We start from the raw sequence: 21,378 nt of genomic DNA, 5'->3' as shown, positions 1-21,378 counted from the left end.
GATCATAAACTGGACAGTTGACATCCTTAAAGATGCTTTCAAAGCCTAACATCCACATATTAGATGAGTCCCTTGTTTGCGGACCCACATCGGTACAGTTACACATGGTGCACTTTGACGAGAATTTACATGTAATACACGTTTCTCGTAACAAACTTGTTTCCTTCTCTAAACGTCATTTGCACCCTTCAACTCCTTCCTGTTTTTAAGGATTTTTTCGCTACAGTCTACCATCCATATCTTCAACTTCCATCGGCAAGTGGGTGGTCAATTTTAACAAGTATGATGCTACAGACGTGTTTGCAGTATTATCTTCTTTGCAGTCTTTATTAGAGAAATCTGCATTACCCTGCGCCTTCTTCAAGAAAGGCACTATGGAAGATGTATTGGTTGGAAGCTGTTTAGTCAGTGTTCTTTGGAACAACATGTTTCAGGTTTTGGTTCAATCTCCAGTGGCGCTGCACCATTTGTCTTGCCCTTTTTCTTTTTCTTACATTTTGAAGCTGCCCCCAAAGGAGCCGATTGTGATGGTATGTCCCCACCATCGTACTCCTTCTCCCGGAATTAACATGATACTGTTACTTTCAACGTTCAAGTTTCTTAAAAACATCCTTGAACCACATTTGTTTGCCCCCGTGGTTTCTTCTGCTTCTTCTTCCTAGCAATCTTTTGTCTTGTAGAAGTACAAACTGTTGGTGCCTCAACAGTACCTCTAGTATTGCCATGATCATTATCGGTCACCGGTAGCTCCACGAATGACAGTTCGTTGTTAGCATTCACTGCCTGTCTAAAGGTAGCTCCTCGCACATAGATGGTTGTGCAGTGGGGACTTGATAGACTGTGTCCCGATATATTACTAAGGTTCATACACTGCACCACCTTACTACGTAACCAGACTTGAGGGATCTCCTTATTTGCTCCTTCTTGCACACAATCACACGTGTCTCTCACAACACCTTCATCAACAACAGCAGGTTGCTCTCTCCCAACATGACTCAATTGATCAATTCTTCCACTGCCCAATTATTAATTAGCATTTATATGCAATTGTAGTTTCCAACAGTTTGCATTGTAACATCCTTAAAAGGTAAGCACCATTCTTCAAGGTTTCTGAGCGAATATTGTCATGCAATCGAACCAAAGATTGTACCACAAGGTGTCGTGGAGACAAAGTGGTTTGATTTGTTGGGCCTCGTTCCTGCCTAGACTGATTTGCATGAGTGTATGTGGTATATGGGGGTTTGGTGTAAACATCCAATCCGCATGTGACCTTTCCATGGTGGGAATACTATGTTTACCATTGTTATTTAGCAAAGCTTTGATATATTCTCTTTCTACGGATTCACAAAAATCATGAAAAAAATGATCTTCGAATGTGACTCTTGACTATCTTTGTTTGCCCAAGTAACCTGATTTGGCAGAATCATTCACATCATGACCATTCTTTCCATCCACAATCGGGTGAATCGTGTGATCCATCAATAGTGGTATTTATGGCAGATGTTATAAGTGGGCTCATAGTGTTATTTAAATCCTTAGTGTCCATACAGGGCGTTGTTAAGGAGCTGGACCCATTTGTCACTGAATCATTATCCAGAGAAGTGCCAAAAGGACCCCTCTGCCACTATAATATCAGACAAATGTGGCAGGGGAGAGTCATTACCACTTGTATTTCCTGTATTAATCTCAGGGACTTCGTAAAAGCTCATTTGACCCTCACTTTCACCACAGTCTATAGGTAGCACTGTTCTGGTCATTATTCACTCCCACCTCATTGAGGGACAGTCCTGCCAGTTTCAGGTAACTAGCAATTCTCAAATGATGCCTGGCGCTCAGGTATACTGAGAATTGCAGGTGACCCTACATCTATATTAGCCCAGGCCAAAACAGTTACATGGCTTCCAGATATCAACATGTCAATATATTTGAGCGCTGAATGATTAAATGTTCAAGACTTTTCAAATTGTGCAAGTCTGTTTAATGTTTGTTTGTTTTGAAGGTTAACATCTACCGCTTAGTTACTAAAGGAACAGTGGAAGAGGAAATCATTGAACGTGCCAAGAAGAAGATGGTTCTGGACCATCTTGTTATCCAGCGTATGGATACAACTGGCCGGACTGTGCTGGATAACAATTCTGGAAGTTCCAAGTAAGTATCAGCATTTATAGGATGACAGGGAATGGGTTGCTTTGTATGAAAGTAAGAAGGAGATGGGCTGTGCAATCATTTAACCCAAAGGTGAATCGCAAATTCCACCTTAAAAGTTCAACTATACATCTGTATAGAAGTTAGCTTTAACATGTCCGCCAAGTTCAACTCCAGGGAGTGAGGAGGGCTGGCAGTGAAGTACAATTAATCCAGATAGCCAAAGAAAAAACATGTATACATTTCTGAGGCTTGTGAATCTGCTTAGATTCACATGTGTTGCATAGGTCTCCATCTAGTGGTTGATTTGGAGAGTAGTACACTAGCCTTACCCTATGTTTGCAGGCACCCATGATAACTCCTGCGTCAACATCCTTAGATTTGCGCATGTAAGGTAGAGATAGTGTGGCACAAACGCCTCGGTCAACGCACCTTTTCTGCTTATGGGAATAACAGTGCAATACTCAGAGCTAACCACTAGATGGCAGCCTATACTATAGTGACGGATACACCCATGTTGATGCTCCTTTTCAAACTCGAAAAACAAGATGTAATACTCAGCACCAACTACTAGATGGTGCCCCATGCAAAGCATGTGATTCTAAGCAGGTACAAGCCACAGAAATATTAAGATATATATATATCTCGAGTCAAAAAAGTTTATTTCAGATTCCAAAAATCCATAAAACACAAAGGCAACATAATACATTTAATAAAACCCATCCTTTAAGAGCATCCACAAGAACCACAATGAACATGTCTAAAAACAATATGCCCTATTCAAAACAACTCAACATAGGGATCAACGGCATTCCTCACCCTGAATCCTTAGTGTATCCCCTTCCTAAAATACATCACTCTTTTCAGATAGGAAAGTAATGCCCATGTAACCAGAACAGCATCTGCACTTAAAAGAAATAAAATAGCTTCTGTGTAATGGCGAATCTTAGACACCCTAAGAACTGGAATTAATGTTGCCCTCTATATCCCGGTGTACCCCGGGCAAAATATTAACAGATGTGGCAAATTTTCAGTACTATACCCACACACCGGGCAGGCAGCAGAATCCGGATAACCTTTCCAGTTCGCGGTGTTCCCTCGTAAGAGGAGACGGTCGAACCTTGCCCGAGTGATTAGCCAACAGTCTTTTTTTCTGGACACCCCATATTAAATACGGTTGAATCACAAAGAGCCGGCTAATCTTTACATGCAATTTGCCAGGATTATGTTCATACTCCAGAAGTATTCTCTGCTTGGCAAACACTTCACCCAGAACAAGTTTATACCCATTCGCCTCTGGTTTGGATAGGAGAGCTGCTGGAGGGAAAAAGAAAACTTAAATTGTCCTCTCCTAAGGCTTTTGCAATATAGTCCAGTCACAACATTTTTTGCCACCCCGTCCTCTCCAAAACAGAACTAATGATGAAGTGACAGAGAGGCATGAGCATTTGCCCATAACTGAACCCAGAAGAGTATAGGGGCCAATGCCCACTGATCCTCCCAAAATTCCAGGCCCAATTCCCTATGAATAGCAGTGCATGCTGAAGAGTTGCGGATTCCTAATAATCTCCTCAAATATATTATCCTTGACTTGTAACTCACCAGCCTTCTGGAAACCCCACAATGGAGCCCCATATAATGGAACTGCCTTTGATTGTGTGACATATATCTTAGATACCACTTCAAGCGGTTGACCCTCACAACGGGACATGAAGTGAAAAATGCCCCCTTTTTGGCTCATTTTAGCAGACTGCTTAGTTAGGTGTGCCTTCCCCGTGATGGCTTCCGAGAATCTAATCCCCAGGTAATCAAAGACCTTCACCCTGGGGATAACTTCTCCAGCACAAATCATGTGTCGCATTGCAGCTGGCCGTTTTCTGCCCACGCATGCCAATACATCTGATTTTTTTTTTGCGTGAATTTTTAACCCCAAATTGCTCATAAATGTTGCATACGCATTAGTCAAGGTCTGCAGTGCTCTCGGGGTCCTGGCTAGCAATACGGTGTCATCCGTGTAAGCTAGCACAGGAAATGCCCGACCCCCCCAATACCAATAACTCCACCATAATAGTCAACAAATCCTTCCGAGAGGCCATTAATATAGAGGCAGAAACAGATTGGGGCTAGAACACAGCACTGCCTCATTCCACAGCCGACCCTAAAGCACGCTGTGCAGTGACCCCCCGGACCACTAGGCACACACGCCTCATTATCTTTGTGGATTTCCATCAAAACCTTCAGTATGGCCCCAGGGCAGCCCATGGACCTGAGCACTGCCCAAAGCTTTGGCCTGTCTACCTTGTCAAATGTCGTGCTATATATAACGACCCAATCCTTCAAGGTAGAGCTAGGCATACTTGCACGTCCGCAAAGTAAATAAATCATAGCACTCAACCGATCTTCAAAGTTAAAACGGTTTAATGGATTCTGGATAGATTAACCACAAAACCATGGAAAATGAGAAACACTCATTGAGCAAAAAAGTGCCACACGTTCCACCCCAACCGGGGCTTTGTGAGGGATCTCGACACATGAAGGACCATGGGTACAGTGGACGTCACACCAGAGTATTACTGGCACACCCTGTCAACGTCCCTATTCGAGTTTCGAAAACAACTGTAATACTCTACAGCTTCCACTAGATGTCGGCCTATGCATAGTATGTTCAAGCAGATGCAAGCATCAGAAATACGATTAAGGTGTTTTGTATGCTCGGGATTTGTTAGGGAGAATTCTCATTTCTGTGCTAATTCCCTTCACCTTTAGAGATCTCCAGCTCTTTTGCTCTACTTAGGACTTTGTACTTTTAACCCTGGAGTGAGTGAGACCTTTTTCTCACTCTTTTATTTTTACCTGATTTGGATGTTGGGTTTCCACTGTTTCTGGGGTCTGACAAACTCCACAGGCATCTACTTTTTGTATGGTGACACACAGCACCTTCAGTGCAGTGTCACAGAGAAATCCTTCAGATTTCTCATAAGATTTAAATACCCTTTCTTGTGTGAACTACAGTTCCCAATAATAGTAAAGTGAAATTGACTTTACTTACCTTTTCTCTTGTAGTTCCAGCACACCCCATCTTATGTGGAGTGCTGGGGGTTACTGTTTCTTTTTATTTTTATTAATTTCCAACATGTACAACATATAATACAACCACCATTATACAAGTCAATTCTCTCATCCAGTTCCATGTTTTGTTTTCTCCCCTATTCCCCCCACCCCCTCCCCTTGACCTTACCAACCGTTCCAAACATTCTCAGTCCTCTTCATCGGGCGTACCTCCATCCCTTCCACTTGGAAGGCCATCTTCTTCCTGACTTGCCTGGTCAGACCCAGACAGTGTCGCTACTATTTGTTTACAGGCCACCAATGTGTTCGCTTCCTCCTCCCCACCTCTGTTCACTGCCTCATCCCAGACTGTGGTCTCTGCATTCGCCCATTTCTGCAGGTCATACCATCAGACTTCTGCACTCCGCCTCCGGCTAGTTTTTCACACCATTGCTATCCTGCGCTTAGCTAGTATGTATGCCAGGTCTTTAAGTTTGCCCACATGCCTAAGCTGATTCGGCCTGGGGAATCCCTCCAACATACACGCCCATAGGGTATTTACGTCCAAGTTAATCTCTTTCCTTGCCATATAGCATGCCACCTCCTCCCAGAATTGTTTTAAATCTCTGGGCATGCCCAAAACATGTGTATCATTTCAGCACTGACCTCCCCACATTTCGGCCATGTCTGTATGCCAGCATTTTTAAACCTGGCTATCCTTCCGGGGGTCATGTATGCCCTGTGAGTGACTTACAACTGCACCTGCTGCAACCTCACGTTCCTGGATAGCTTCTTGTGGTATCCTTGCGCCCTAACCCATAACCCATCGCTCATTTGTTCCCCCGCTTCCTCTTCCCAGTCTCGCCTCGTCCGTGTTATATCTTTCCCCACATTGGACATCAGTAGCTCGTATATCCGGGAGACCTAATGGCCCCGTCTGATATGTCATAAAATGTTTCAATGACTGCCTCTGGCTGTCAAGTTAGCTCTGCCTCGGGCCACGTGTCTTTTATCGTCCTCACCAACCTAGCATATGTGATGTTTTTTCCTCTGTGTAAACCGGTGTCTGCCTGCAAAGCATCAAACCCTTTCACCTCTCCGTTCTGCCACACATCCCCCATGGTCACCACTCCCATCGGTTCCCATTTTTCCCAGATAGTCCTCATTTGCTCATCTACTCCTTTCAATGCCACTAGCGGTATCTGCGGGGAGCACGGGTACGGGTTCTCTAGCAATTGGCAGGCCCTTCTCCACATTTTACCACCCAGGTCCAGCAGCCTGCTGCCCCTCCCCCATTGCGATTTTGGCAGCCACATCCATTCGTTCAGGAAATAAGGGGAGCATTCGGCCCTTAGCAGTTTGGATTCCGGTGTGGGATCCTCCAACAGCCACCTTGCTACATACTGGAGCTGGATGGCCAGGTAGTACACTTCAAAGCTGGGCAATCTAATGCCCCATGTTCATATGGGTTCTGTAATTTCCACAGCGCTATCCCATTCCTAGAGTTATGCCATATAAACCCCCTGCATATGCTATGTAGCTTGGTAAAAAACCGGTTGGGTATCATATGTGGTATATTTGTAAAAAAGTGTAACAACCTCGTCCTTGTCCCTGGAGGGTAGCTCAGCGGCAACGTGCTCGCCTTGGAAACAAGATGACACGAAGCAACATAGGTTCGATCCCGGGTCCGCGCTTAGAAACCTCTGGGTATTTAAGAGCTTTATAAATATGAAACTAAGACAAAAAAAACACAATTATGCAACTGAAAAACAAAAACAATTCCTGTAACAGCGCGTCGATGCCCGCGGGCTGTGTGAGCGCTTTAAAAATGCAAAAATAAAAAATAAATAAAAATAAACCTGGGCAGGACCACTATCTTCAACTGTGCCCCTCTATCCATCATTGTCGAGGGCAGCTTGGCCCAGAATACCATCCTGTTATCAATTTTTGACACTGCTCTCTTAGTGTTCTGTTTATGTTCGATTTCAGTTTTATGGTACACATCTATTCCTAAATAACGGAACGACACTGTCTTCCATTTTATCTGTAATACCGGTAGCCTGTGCTGCGGTATCCCTGCGTATCAGCTCAGGGGGAATATGCTCGATTTCTTGGGGTATACCGTTATGCCAGACAACATTGTGTATCGTTCCTTAACCTCCAAGATCTACTGTAAGTTCTCTTCTGGGTACTTTAGGTACAGCAGCATGTCATCAGCATACATTGATATCAAATGTTGCCCCCCTTTGGTACTAATGCCGACTTCCCCATATTGCCATCTCAAGTATGCAGCCAGAGGCTCCAGTGCTAAAATAAAGAGCATCGTGGATCACGGGCATTCCTGTCTGGTGCCCCTACCCAGTTGCCACTGTTGTGATATATTCGATCCCGTCTTGACACAGGCAAGCGGTTTATCATACAGTAATTGGGCCCACTTTAAGTACATGGGCCCCATGTCGAATTCCTTTAGCACAGCCATCAACCATGGCCACTTGACCGAGTCGAAGGCCTTAACCGCGTCTAGAGAAATTATTGCCGCCCCCTGGGCGTTTCCCCGTGTCTGTTCAGTGACATGGTGGAGTCTCCTCAGGTTGTCCGATATTTTTCTACATGGGACGTACCCCGTTTGGTCGGAGTGTATAAGTTTGTTTATGACTGGTCTCAACCTATTCGCCATCACCGCTGAGAGTATCTTGCTATCTTGATTGAGCATCGAGAGCAGTCTATAGCATCCACAGTCTACGTCCGGTTTATTAGGTATAAGGAGCGGAATGATTATCGCTTCTCGTAGGGACTCTGGCATTGTGTTTGTTTTGAACGCTACGTTTAACATTGCTAACAGCGTGGGGAAGTAATTCAGCCCTGTACACTTTGTAGAACTCACTCGGGAGTCCATCCGCCCCTGGGGCTTTGTTAGTAGGTAGTGACTTAATCACGTATTCCAGCTCAGCCAGTGTTTTTGGGGCTTCTAGGTTCTCCCTCTCTGTTTCCCCCAGCCTAGGGAGAGTGATCTCCGTTAATGCTTCTTGTATGTCTATTTCTTCCCCTCCAGCAACATCGGCATATAGTTCCTTATAGTAATCAAAGAAACATTAATTTACTCCTTCCTGTGTATCATATATCTGTCCGTCTACTCCTTGCATTGTTCTGATTACTTGTCTAGGAGTGTCACTTCTATATAACCAGGCTAATAACCTCCCAGGTTTGTCCTCTTCTGCGTGTTGCCTCTCCACATAATTCCTATAATTTAAATTACATAATCTCCCCCAATGATTCCGGCATTCCTGCTATAATCGGGCTTTCTCCTCGGCTTCATCCGGTGACCCTGTGCACTCTCGCATCATTGTCTCTAGACTCTTCTCTGCCTCCTGTAAGTCCTGTATTATGCAATTTTGCAGTCCCTTTGATTTCGATATTGCCTCCCCTCTCGCCACCACTTTAAATGCCTGTCACAAGGTTCCTGCCAACTCTACACTGCCGGCGTTGTGCTCGAAGTATTCCTTTATGCCTTCCTTCAGATCTTCTCTAAACGCTGTGTCTTTCAGTGCGTCGGCCTTGAGTCTCCATGTCGAGATTCTCGCTCTGTGTGGTAGGTACTGCCACATCACCTTCAGAGGTGCTTGGTCCGAGAGGACCATAGCCATATATTCTATCCGTGTCACTTCCTGTGTTAGCTCCTGACGAATTAAAAAATAGTCTATTCTGGTGTACAGGTTTTGTGGGGCAAAGGGATGTGAGTATCCTTTCACCTGTGGGTGGTGCATTCTCCACACACCCACCAGCTGAAAATCACGTAATAGGCCCCCCAGGGCCTTTGCTACAGGGGTGTGCTTGCTGGCCTTCCCGTCCGACCTGTGTAGGACCAGGATGCAATTGAAGCACCTCCCCCATCCCCAAATGACAGCCTCGTCCACATGAGCTTATCCTAGCATATAAGTTCTTAAAATAGCCTGTAGTGTCTTGGTTAGGGGCATAAACATTTATGATGTTCACCTCTCGATTTTCCACCATCCCTTTCATTAACACCAGCCTGCCCTCTTTGTCTATAGTAGATTGGAGCAGCTTAAATGGTACATGTGGTGCGACCCACGTTATCACTCCTCTGGCATATGCTGAGAAAGTTGCTCCCAGGGTTGTCCCTTTCCATTTTTTAATCAACACCCCTTGCCTCTCCTTGGTCAGATGGGTCTCCTGGATCAAATGCGACATCCACTTTTTGTCTCCTCAGGTACATCATGATCTTGATACTTTTAATGTAACTATTCAACCCGCTGGGGGGGTTACTGTTAGGGAGAATTCTCAAAAATGTGCTAATTCCCTTAACCTTTGCTGGCTGGATTTTGCAGATTTGATTTCTTACCTGGAGAGAGTGTGAACCTCTTTCCCCACTCTCTCATGTATTTTGAAATGTGTTTTACTCTTGTGTTTGCTTTGGTTATGGAGTTTTAGAAAACTCCATAGACATCATCTTTTCATTTGTGTCACACAGAACCCTCACTGCAGTGGCACAGGGGAGCCTTTCAGGCTTTCCCAAGGTTTAAATACCTTCTCTGGGATAAACTGTTTCCCAGAGAAACAAAAGTGAAATTGACTTTACTAGTCTTTTTAAATTCCTAGACCCAGAACACACTATCTTACAATAGAGTGCTGGAGGGGTTACTTAGTATCCCCTGTGTCTAGATACTCATGTAGCAGTCAAATGCTACCATTTCCTCTCGAGATGGCTGGTGCCAGTGATTTTACAAGGAACTACCATGATTTTTCCCGACCGCGAACACCGGTAGCGTTGAATCGCGGGAACCATGTTTTTCAAGATGGCATCAGAGTCCCCTTTGTAAACAGGCCCCTGTCTTCTTTTTTTGCCAGTTCTTTATGGAAAGGTCCTTCTAGAGTTTTGCTCTGCGTGCCAAACCTAGTTTGGTTCCTTTGTTCATTTGTCTTTGGCGGGCTTCAGGACTGAAGACCGCCTCTGGTTCCCGAGTGTCTGGGGTGGGCAGGAAGTGAGGGAGGTGCCCCGAAACTCCCTGTGCTTAGTCTCCTAGGGGACCCAAATGCACTCTGTGGTGATTGACTTGCTGTCTGTCCGGCAAGGACAGCCACCCTGCTGGGTGAGTGACATCTAGGCTGGAATGAATGGGAGAGAACTGAATAAAAGGTGAGTCTCTTGGCTTGAAAGGCAGAGTCAACCACTGGAACGAAAGAACCAAAGACGAGCTTGAAGAGGACGGCTGCTGCAACTCCTGCACCGTTGGTTTGCCCGGTGAAGACCTGCTGCAGGTCAGAATCATCAAGTTCACCTCGACAGAGACGCCCCTACAAGGACGATGAGTTGGTGGGACCAATCAACTCGACACTAAGCCACCTGGATACCAATCTCAGAGCTGGTTGTATTTTCCTCAGGAAAACCGAATAACCAGGGAGAGGGACACCAACTTGTGTGCTTGACTACAGCTACCAGAGTTGAAGATTTGCTAGTTTGACAGCTTTTTGACCAGTCCCAGTGCAGGAGTCCCTCGACGTCCTCCATCTTGTCCCCACGACAGAGGCCCAGGAAGAGCGAGATCTGCAGGAACTGCCAGGAAAAGAAGTCATCAGCTGCATCTTTTTCTTCACTTGTAAAGGTACTGTAAATCCAGACTGAGAGTACTAACCTCTCGCAGTGAAAGTGCTTGTAACTTTCCCAACTCACAGGCCTAATCAGCCTATGACCCAACATATGATTCTTCCTTTTACAAACTACTTCTGAGAACTTTTACAGACACTTTACCGTTTACTTACCAGAACCGTTTTTATCCTATCCAAGACTTTGGCCCATTGACTTTGGCCTAGCCTATTGAATTTGAAGTGACTCTTCTGGTGAACTCAAAGTATCTGCACTGTCGAAGAATAATTGTAATTCTTTTAATGTTCTGATACCCTTTACCTTTTTGCTCCTACTTCAACGTATTCTGAATGCCATTTTGCTCCTCCTTCAAAGTAGTCTGAATGCCCCAGAAACTTGCAGTGTACCGTACTGAAGTATATTTGTGTATAGTATTTAACTGCCTCCTTCTAGTGAATGTTTTATAACTGACTGTTGAATACATGTATAAGTGTTTAACCAAGAAACCTTAAGTATAAGAGTCTATTTGAAAACCTGTGATTGTAGACCTCTGTGTAACATCATTACAGCTCACATTCCCTCTTGAGATAAGCCTGGCTCCTCAGCTCCGCTACCAAAGTCTGTGTAGTACAGACTTATACCAAAGGTTGGTTTTGCTGACACCTGTAGTCATAGTTGTGTGTAGTGGTCCCAAAGGGTAATGCATACAAACTCTAACAGTGACTTAGTAGCCCTTTTCCTACATTCTCGTGTAACATTTTTATGTTACCCTCACTACTTTAAATTGCTGGGGGCAGTGGTTTACTTTTTCCTACCATGGTGCTTTTCTACCGCAGGCTGAACCCTCAACTGTAGTACAGCACCCATGGGTGACCATTTTGGCAAAATGGCCCTGGTCTTCTTTTTTTACCATTTTCTGTTTGTGAGGTCTTTCTTGGGTTTTACTCTGTGTGTTGAAATAGATGCAAGCCCTTAGTTTGTCTTGCCTTTGGTGGGCTTCAGCTCGAGGCTCCAGTTGTGTCTGGAAGGACAGGATGTGAGGGAGGGTCCCGAAAACCCCCCTGCCTTTTGTCTCTAGGAATGCCTGAATGCAACTAGTCCTGATTGGCTGGCTGTCCTTTCAGGATAGCCACCCTGCTGTGTGATTAACAGCCTAGGCTGTGCATGATGGGAGAGACCTGCTTAAAAGGCAAGGGTTTTGGGACTAGAGGCAGAGTCGACCACTGGGAGAAAGACATGACGAAGAAATCATGAACAAAGCTTTCTGCATCTTCCTGGACCTTTGAATTGCCCGGTGAAGCCTGCTGCTTTACTCAAACTCCTTTTTTAATTTGACACAGAAGCTCCGGAAGTGACGACTTCTCCGCTTGCGTTAGTGGGACCAATTACCCCTGAGACTAACTCCACTGGACCATCTTCTCCGACTGGCTGTACTTCTTCATTGATGCAAGAACCCAGTGCCAGGGGTCAAGTAATCGATAGTCGAGTGAAACGTCTGAAATCCGGCTAAAAGCTCCAGGAGTCTCCTAAGGACCCTCCAGAAGCGGAACGACCAGATCTCGAGTCCCCTCACTAGAGTGCAGGACCCAAGGAGGGAAGGAAGCCTTACTGGTATCCGAGAACCGTAATAGTGCTGTTTGCTAAGAGCTGAAACCGCAAAGTACCGAAAAGAGCCTGTAGCTGCTGACGACCTTCCAAGTACCACTGCAGGAGCCCTGCTAACATCATCCCTCTTGTCCCTGTTAGGTAAGATTTACACAGAACTGGTAAATCTTCCTGACCTGGGTCAACCCCTGAACTTTTTGCTTTATTAGTGGGATATTTTTCCATAATACCTCAGTGAGTGGGAATGTTTTTCCACACTCTTTTTATGGGTGTCATTTTTAAGACTCTACATAGTGTCTTTTTAAAGTTATCCTCTTTAACAACTTATTGGCAATAAGTGCCTGTTGTTGCTGGGTTGCCCTAGGGGCTCCCCTCTTAACTTTCTTTTGCTAACCTTGAGAGGACTACAGTTTCCAAGGGTAGAAAGCATCTTTGGATCCCTTTTACATTTTGTTAAGTGAAACCAGCACAACCCACCTTATGTGGAGTGCTCGGGAGATACAACGTATCCCCTTTCACACTAAAACTGTAACAATTCTCTTACAGTGACTAGCTTACCTTCAATGGCTGGTGGCAGTGATACCTTGTATTAATTTGGTTCACCTTTACCGCGGGCTGTGTTCACAGCTGCAGTCAAGGGATCTAAGGGTGTCCATTTTTACCAAAATGCCCCCAGTCCTCTTTTTTCACCATTTTAGTGTTTCTTGTCATTTCTTCTTCCTTCCCCTGACATCCAGGGTGGGAAATTCCTTTGTGTGATTTTTATCTTCGGCGGGTTTCTCCTGGACTCCCCGCCCAGGCTCCAGTCTGTCTGTGTGGGCAGGAAGTGAAGGAGGAGTCCACAACTCCCCAGCCCTTTATCTTAGGGACAAATCCTAGTGGGGGGCTGGCTGTCCTAATTGGACAACCAGACCGCCCCTTCTTGTAAAATGCGGGGAGAGAATGCAAAGGTTGTGCTGTAGTTCCTGATGAATACTGCGAACCTGGAAGTTGAAGACAAGTCGACCACTGGAACTTAAACGTTAGAGGATGATGAAGGAAAGCGGCAGAGATGATGTCCAGCGACCGGAGAGCCTGCTGTGTAACCGGAGCCTGCTGTAGCCCTTCCTTCCAATCGACCTGGGAACTCCAAAAACGACCACCCGACCAGTGCGTGTTGAGACCGACTAGATTCAAGAAGACCTGCATTTTGAGCCATCCCACGTGTTGCTGTGACCTTGCGTTGTTGCAATACCCAATACCCTGGGACCTCAAGCTATCGTGTGGTGCACGGTCTTCAGAATTTCCGAATCTCGCTGAAACTTCGTGGGCATCATGGTGGATCTCCAGAGAAACGAAAAGCATCTGAAAAGTCCCCTAAACAGTGTGCTGGTCCTTTGTAATGACGAGAATTCAACCGCAATATTCTGTCTTCTTCTCTTCTCCTTGAAAAGGCGCCAAATCTGCAGAACCGCATTCAGCCGCGAGGGAACCTTGCCTATAGCCTTCTTCATCGATCCCTGCTGCAAAGTCCCTTCCATGGTCCTGTTTTCAGTCACTACGACAAGGAATCCACTGACCGGGTTTTTGGCTGTAGATCCTGAAGTCCACCTGCTGCAATATCTTCTTCAATGCTGAGGTACTGTGTTGGCTTGGGTATGTACTTACCTTAAGTCTCATGGATTTCTGTGTTTGTTACTCACCGCTCCGTAAACAGGTCAGGAAGATGGATAGTTGACCTTGGAGACGATATGTACACAGGAATCAATATTCAGCCTCCAATTCCAGCTCCCCTGAGTTCAAGACTCAGGCTTCCTCAAGAGAGGGGCTCTTCTTTACAACGTACCTCTCTGCTGTTTCTAGCGGAACAGGCAGAGATGTCAGTTGAATAAAAGAGCGGGGAGAACACACACCGCCAATACCAAAGCTGCAAAGGAATACAAAGATATTAGAGAGTTCTGAGAAAACAAGTAAGCTATCAAACACAGTATGGGACAGGAAATACCTAGGCAGGGATCGGAGTGGAACTTTCCCCGGAATGGACCTACAAGTAAAGAAGTAAACCCAATTGAGTGATTTAATCTAATGGATTCTTCCTATAGAGAGTTTTAGCCAAAACTACAGACCTGAATATTGGGACTCTCAAGATTAAGCGATTTCCAGGATTGGAGAAAACGACAGGAAAAAATAATAAACAGGGAAGTTAGTACAGGGAAGTAAACCCGGGCGGCACAAGGGTCGCACTAGAGCCGGGTTGGTCCAGGAACAGGAGAGCGTCAATATGCACTTTGAAAATAAGTTTGTTGAGTGTTGTAGTTCAATGAATGTCCCAAATCCAGTAGAGCGGAATACCAACAGAACAGCAGATAAATAGTCAAAGATGGCGCTGGCAGAAATGGAAGTAAATAAACACAGTTGGTTACCTGAAACACACGCTTCCCAAACGAGGATTGGAGCAAATGAAGTATTCCGAGTACTGCTGACGACTGAGTTGCAAAAGACAGCAGGAGCAGGAAGAACAATCCAAATAATGTTCTGTGTCAAATACCAGAAGATCACGACAATGATTAAGGCGTAGAGAAAGCAGTCCAGGGACAGTCCGGGTCGATACCGTAGCGGTCTAAGAAGTGCCAATGGAACAAGAGACGCAACAATCCAAAGGTTCAGGCAAGGGTCGTACCAGGAGATCAAGTTGGAATTTCGTGACAGGATTTCACGAAGGTAAACGGACGTAACCGCAAATAGTAAGAAACCCTAATTAGCAGCAACAAGCCAGCTGGAAGGCGGCATTTTTAAACTCGTAAGAGAGGCGTGCCTTGTACGTCTTTCACGTACGAGACGTGTCAGCTGACACGGGTTCCGCCGTAGCTTGTACAGACGCCATGGCAACCTGTATCTGCTCCATAAAGGAGCCTGTGAATGGGACCTACGCCGCAGGGTAGTTTTTCGGCCGAAGTGTAACAGCGTTGCTCTGGGAGTTTGCTATGATTGGAAGGTCCCTCGTCCAATGCACCCAGTCCCACTACTAGAATCCTGCTAGGGTGTCTTATGTGAAGCCCCTGGACCCTCTTCTAACTCTAGAAGTAAAGAACTCACCTGTTGCCCAGTTATCTTAAGGAACTCTGACTTTTGCTACTAAAGAACCTATTCTGACACTGCGTGTTGGTCACTAGTCCTAGTGACCCCCCTTCTGCCACTGAGAACACCTATGCTTCAAGAATAAGGGAAAGACTTTAAAGGGATTGGGCCTTTTGCCTAGAAAATAAAATAAGTGTTTCAAAGTTACTTACTTGTAAAAAGTTGGTTTCTAACTGTAATTCTAAGAGTGAACACTTACAAAAGTTCTTATCTTGATTGTGTGATGCACCATTCTCGAAAGTATGGTTAACATTTATTCTTCCTTAGAAACTGTTTTGCCATGCTAAAATTAAGTAGATGTGAAGGTATTTTACTCTTCTGTGATTAGGTTGTGCTTCTTCCCAAAAGTAAAGTGTTGGTTTCAACAGACTATTCCTGCAGGGTAATTGCTGGAGTGTCCTCCAACTGTTGGTATCACCAGATTAGTGTTTTTAGGATAATTTTATGAGTGTCCCCCAACTAGGGTCTTACTTCCCCTGACTTGCTGCTAGCCTGTCCAGAATAAGTCTGCATTAGGTTGTTGCCTACCTAGAATAACTTTGAGTCATTCAGCAAAGTGTGACATTGGGTTTTACTTTCCCCTCACCTTGTGAGGTTAAAAAAGTATGTGGGTTTTACTTACCTTGTGTTGGTTGTGTGCCATCCAAAAATAAGTTACAAGAGTTACTGCTTATCTCTATCTATGGTTCACTGATCTCAAAAGCACCTGTAATTGAATATTACATCCGTAGGTTTTACTCACCTAGTATAACTGTGCGTTATCACAAAAGTAGTTATAGGTTTTTACTGCACCTGGAATACATGTTCCACTATTCACCAAAAGTATATTGTCCAGTTGACTGATCAAGTGATTTGTACTAAGTCAGTGTATAACTGGTAAGGTCTACTGCCCTTGAATTACTGAATGTAATTGTGAAAAGTAACCATTGATTTTTACTCCCCAAGCATAGGCTTGACGTTATACTGAATGTGTATGGAAAGGTTTTGACTTCCCTAGAACTACTGTTAGGTATTTCAAATAAGGTCTTTACTTGGGTCTGTGTACTTTCAAGTATAGTGTTGTGATTTTATATTGTGATTTCATATGTGTTAGTCCTTACTTACCCCTAGATTTATCTGGGCCTACCTGTATTTAAATAAATCCTTTATTTTTACAGTACTAAGTGTTTGTCACGACCCTCAGCCCTGATCCCCACTGGCAAGCCCATTGGCCAGGTGGAATCAGGGCTCGGATCACTAATAAGGCCTGGCATCCCCTTCTCAGGCCCTCTTGGGGCCAGTCCTGGCACCTTTGGCGCCAGGCTCATCAATAAGAAAAGACATCTGCTTGAGGAACTACTTTATTTAAACTTTCAGCCAACATGGAGGCATCCACATTGCTTGATTCCTAGAACCAAGCTATGCGGTCTAGTGTTTTGGGTGTGGTGGCTGGCCTAGGGATCGCCCGGATCGAAGGACCTGAGAAAAGGAGAAAGACATCATTAAAGGAGGTAGTGGAGACATTAAAACCACAAAGCGCTTAAAGACTTACCTGGTTGGTTGCTTTTCGGCCGGCATAGCTCCGGAACTCCATCTGCGCTGGGAACTCACTGCGACCTACGAAAAGAGAAAAGCACAGGTCAGTAAGGACAAGACATCGCTGCGCTACGCAAAGCGCCTCCTTACCGCATCATAGCTCTATAGCGTGCCATCATCTCCCGGTGAGAACCAGCAAATCCAGTTCTCCAACCAGACACTGTGCACTCCTAGGGAGATTAAAAAAAAGAGACATTTAGAACAGAGAAAAGGCATGCAAGAATTACGATGCCATCAATCGCAATAAGACCTACCTGAAAGACTCTACAAGGGCAGCAGTCAGTTAAGTAACTGAACCGCCCACGCCCAGAGAGCAGGACGGAGAGCCCACCGATTCTGACAACCAGGTGAAAAGAGAACCTGGAGGGGCTGGACACACAAGGGGAGGCAGGGGAAAACTTACCTTGGTAGCCCAGTCCTAATATAGTCTTCATTTCCAGGCGGAATCCCATCGACACTGGGACCACACCAGGGAATCATTGGGAAGGGCACCAACGACCAACTGGCTGGGTGGCGTCACCGTGGATACCAGGTTAGCGTAACAGAACACAAAGCCTCACATAAATAATCCACCTGGGCGCCATGGAAACATCAGAAATCGACCAATTGGCCCAATTGTTGGGGGACCTTCGTGCTGAGGTTCATTCAGCCCGACAAGAGACTAATGCACTCCAGAGAGACCTAATAGTGACCAAGGAGCGCACCGATGAAATCAGCAGACAATTCTTGCAATTGAAGGCAGGGCAGACACCTCTGCCTGCATGAAATCCACCGATGCAAAATCCTATCAAACCATCTTATACCCCTAACCAGTACAGATCACGCTGCCTGGAACAGTTCCCCTGGTACCACCAGAAAGGTTTTCGGGCGACCCACAGAAGTATGCAGCATTCATAAATCAGTGTCGCCTTTACTTCCTTTGTCGCCCTGGGGCATTTCCAAATGACCAAGCTCGGGTAGCTTTCATCCTATCATACTTGAGTGGAAGTGCAGCGGATTGGTCGGTGCCGTTGGTAACCCATAATGATCCGTTGTTACAGGACTATGGGGGGGGGGTTGCAGAGAGAAATGGAAAAACTGTTTGCTCGCCATACCCAGGAACAAGCAGTGAATAACAAACATTTATCCCTCCGGCAGGGGAACCAAGACTTGTCATGAAATTACCCCCGTCTCACCTGAGTCCGCTTTTTGCAGGATTCCGCGGGGGAATTCTTCTTGCGCACGGATCGGGTTTTGTACAAGCCCACACGAGTCTCTTCTGACTCCAGCGTGCGTTCAGCGTTCCAGGATACTCGGAGTTTCAGGACGTCCAGGAAAGGAGGAAGCGTGCACAAAGGGCTACGTGGAATCCAGGAACAGGGTCAAAAGGAGAAGGTGGAAGGAATGGGAATAAGGATCCAGGAATTTTGGATAGAGGAATAGTTCGCCAAGCTACGAAACACATGTCTAGTCACTACCTGTGATAGCGTTGAGAGGCACGGGGCCGCGGCCTATTTGTAGGATGTACTACGTCCGCCGTGAAGGCTGGTGCGCGGCGTGTCACGTGAGACACCCATGTTGGAAGTATCAATGAATGCAAGCCCCGCTGCGATAAGGACCAGGAAGTCCAGAAGGGGCGCATTCTGTGATTCATGACAACTTGTTAACATACATTGCGACTTTCAATAGACTGGTTGCTGAAGCCAGGTGGCCAGAAAACAAAAGAACCATGCTATTCCATTGAGGCTTACGAGGTGAATTAAAGGACGTCTTGGCCCAGGTTGATCCCCCCCTCTGCCCCCCCCAGAGACTGTACCGAATTTATAAATCTGGTCGTGCAGCTAGACCATCGGTTGCAGGACCGAAAAGCAGACCGGTCCAAAGCAGACTCTAGAGTAGTTTATGTTCGGCCTAAAGACAATGCGCCACGGGGGCCAGAATACGCCGTAGAACCCATGCAGATCGGAGGGGTACGACCTCTATTAAACAAAACAAGAGCAGGATAAAAGAAAACAACAGCAACTTTGTTTGTATTGTGGAAAACCAGGACATTTTCTGAAAGACTGCCCAATAAAACCCCAAGGAGGACAGTCGGGGCCACAGAAAAGGATGAAGTTAAGGAATCGGAAACTACCAAGCTTGGCAACCGTAGAGGTCAGTTTGTCGAGTGATGAGAAAGAGCCACTGACCTCACACTTTGCGATACCCGTGATCTTAATAAATCACCAACAATCGTCAAAGATGCATGCCGTGGAAGCGTACATTGACAGCGGAGCAGTTGGGAACTATATAGATCAAGAGTTGGCAGCAGAGCTGGGGCTCCCTTTGTGTTCTAAGTCTACCAGGGACAAGGTGACTACTGTGGATGGGACAGAAATCACCTCTGGACCAGTAACCCAGTGCACAGCAGGAGTAACCTTGCTGTGCCAGGATGGACATCGGGAGTGTATTTTGTTTGATCTTATAAAGGCACCTCAGTTCCTGTTGATACTAGGGATGCCATAGTTGAATGCTCACAACCCTTTGATAGACTGGCGGGCACGGAAATTAAACTTCTCCAGCAACTGCTCCCTAACTTGCTACTCTCCTAACCAGGAACCCGACTCCTGTGTCTCCAAGACTTCCAATATTAATGCCTCTACTCTGGGAGTAACTAATACTTTGCCAGATGAATATCGTGACTTTCAGGACGTATTCCAAAAAGACCAGGCTAATACATTGCCGCCGCATTGGCCTTATGATTGTCAAATTGACTTTATTCCTGGGGCACAAATCCCTTTTGGTAGGATCTACGCTCTTACCGAACCAGAAAACCTTCACCTGAAATCCTATTTGGACCAGTACCTTGCAAACGGATTTATCCGCCCATCCAATTCCCCAGCAGCCAGTCCTTTGTTCTTCGTACCGAAAAAGGAAGGGGACTTAAGGACCTGTATTGATTACCGCGCAATAAACCAGATAACCGTGACGAACCGCTACCCCTTGCCTCTTATCCCGGAAATGCTAGACCAAGTCAAAGATGCCCAGATCTATACCAAATTAGACCTTCGGGGAGCATACCACCTGGTCCGGGTCTGAAGCAGAGATGAGTGGAAAACCGCTTTCCGTACCAAATCTGGCTTGTTTGAATATCAAGTCATGCCTTTTGGCTTATGTAACGCTCGCGCAGCGTTTCAATATTTCATGAATGATGTTTTGTGAGAACTGATTGACGTTTGCGCCTTAGTGTACATTGATGACATCTTGGTCTACTCAGCCTCAAAACAAGATCATATCAGGCATGTTTGTTTAGTCCTCACCAGCTTCGCCAACATCGTTTGTTTGCAAAGCTGGAGAAATTTTTTTTTTCACGTCTGCGAAGTAGAATTCCTTGGTTTCATCCTTTCGCCGAAAGGCATCAGAATGGACGTACATAAGGTTGACGCTATTCTAAAATGGCCATCACCAATATCTCTGAAGGGGATACAGAGCATGCTAGGCTTTGCAAACTTTTGCCGCTGGTTTATCGCAGACTTCTCTCAGGTTGTGCACCCGATCACAGTGCTGCTACGAAAAAGCAATCCAAAATTAGCTTGGACTGAGGAAGCAGAAAGAGCCTTTCAGGAACTGAAACAAAGGTTCACCTCCGCTCCAATCCTGCGGCACCCACGTCCAGACCTCCCTTATCTCGTAGAAACTGATGCTTCTAGTATGGCAATTTGAGCAGTCCTTTCACAGAGGGACCCAGAAACTGACCAGCTGCATCCTGTGGCCTTGTGGTCAAAAAAATTCTCACCCTCGGAAATTAATTACGATATCACAGACAAAGAACTCCTAGCCATCAAGTCCGCTTTCAAGGCATGGCGACACTATCTTCTGGGAGCTAGACACACCATTACAGTGATCACAGACCACCGGAACCTGCAATATCTCAAAACAGCCAAAGCTCAGTCTTCACGCCAGTTACGGTGGGCCCTCTTCTTCGCCGAATATGATTACGTGATCACCTTTCGGCCAGGGGTCAAGAATGGGAAAGCTGACGCCTTATCTCGAATGGGCATCGATGAAACGGTGTATACAACTCCAGACCCGGTACCCATCATACCTGAAGACAAACTCTTGGGTATCACAACAGCGTTATCACAAGCCGAATTACGAAACAATATTCAACAGTCAGTGAACCCAGATGCTTTCCTTGCATGGCAAACTCGAGGAGAACAATATTGCATCAAGGATCAGTTACCCTGTTTTAGGGACCGGCTATATGTACCCGAGAAGGAGTTACAACAGCATATCATTTCAGGTTATCATGACTCTCTGATCGAAGG

The 21,378-nt window shown here is 45.7% G+C and overlaps 1 protein-coding gene across 4 annotated transcripts in view; it reads left to right on the top strand.

The window, feature by feature from the left end:
- The window catches only part of CHD2 (chromodomain helicase DNA binding protein 2), a 1,289,637-nt gene that overhangs the window by 796,144 nt on the left and 472,115 nt on the right, over positions 1-21,378 (top strand). For all 4 annotated transcript variants that reach the window (XM_069625070.1, XM_069625072.1, XM_069625071.1 and 1 more), the window contains one exon: positions 2,000-2,148. In XM_069625070.1, the coding sequence (XP_069481171.1) occupies positions 2,000-2,148 (149 nt within the window). The remainder of the gene's footprint in view (positions 1-1,999; positions 2,149-21,378) is intronic.

The sequence above is a fragment of the Ambystoma mexicanum genome, chromosome 11, assembly GCF_040938575.1.
Source record: "Ambystoma mexicanum isolate Mex_15411 chromosome 11, UKY_AmexF1_1, whole genome shotgun sequence".
Taxonomy (NCBI): Eukaryota; Metazoa; Chordata; class Amphibia; order Caudata; family Ambystomatidae; genus Ambystoma; species Ambystoma mexicanum.
Note: the sequence above shows the minus strand (reverse complement) of the source record. Positions and strands in the feature narration are given on the sequence as shown.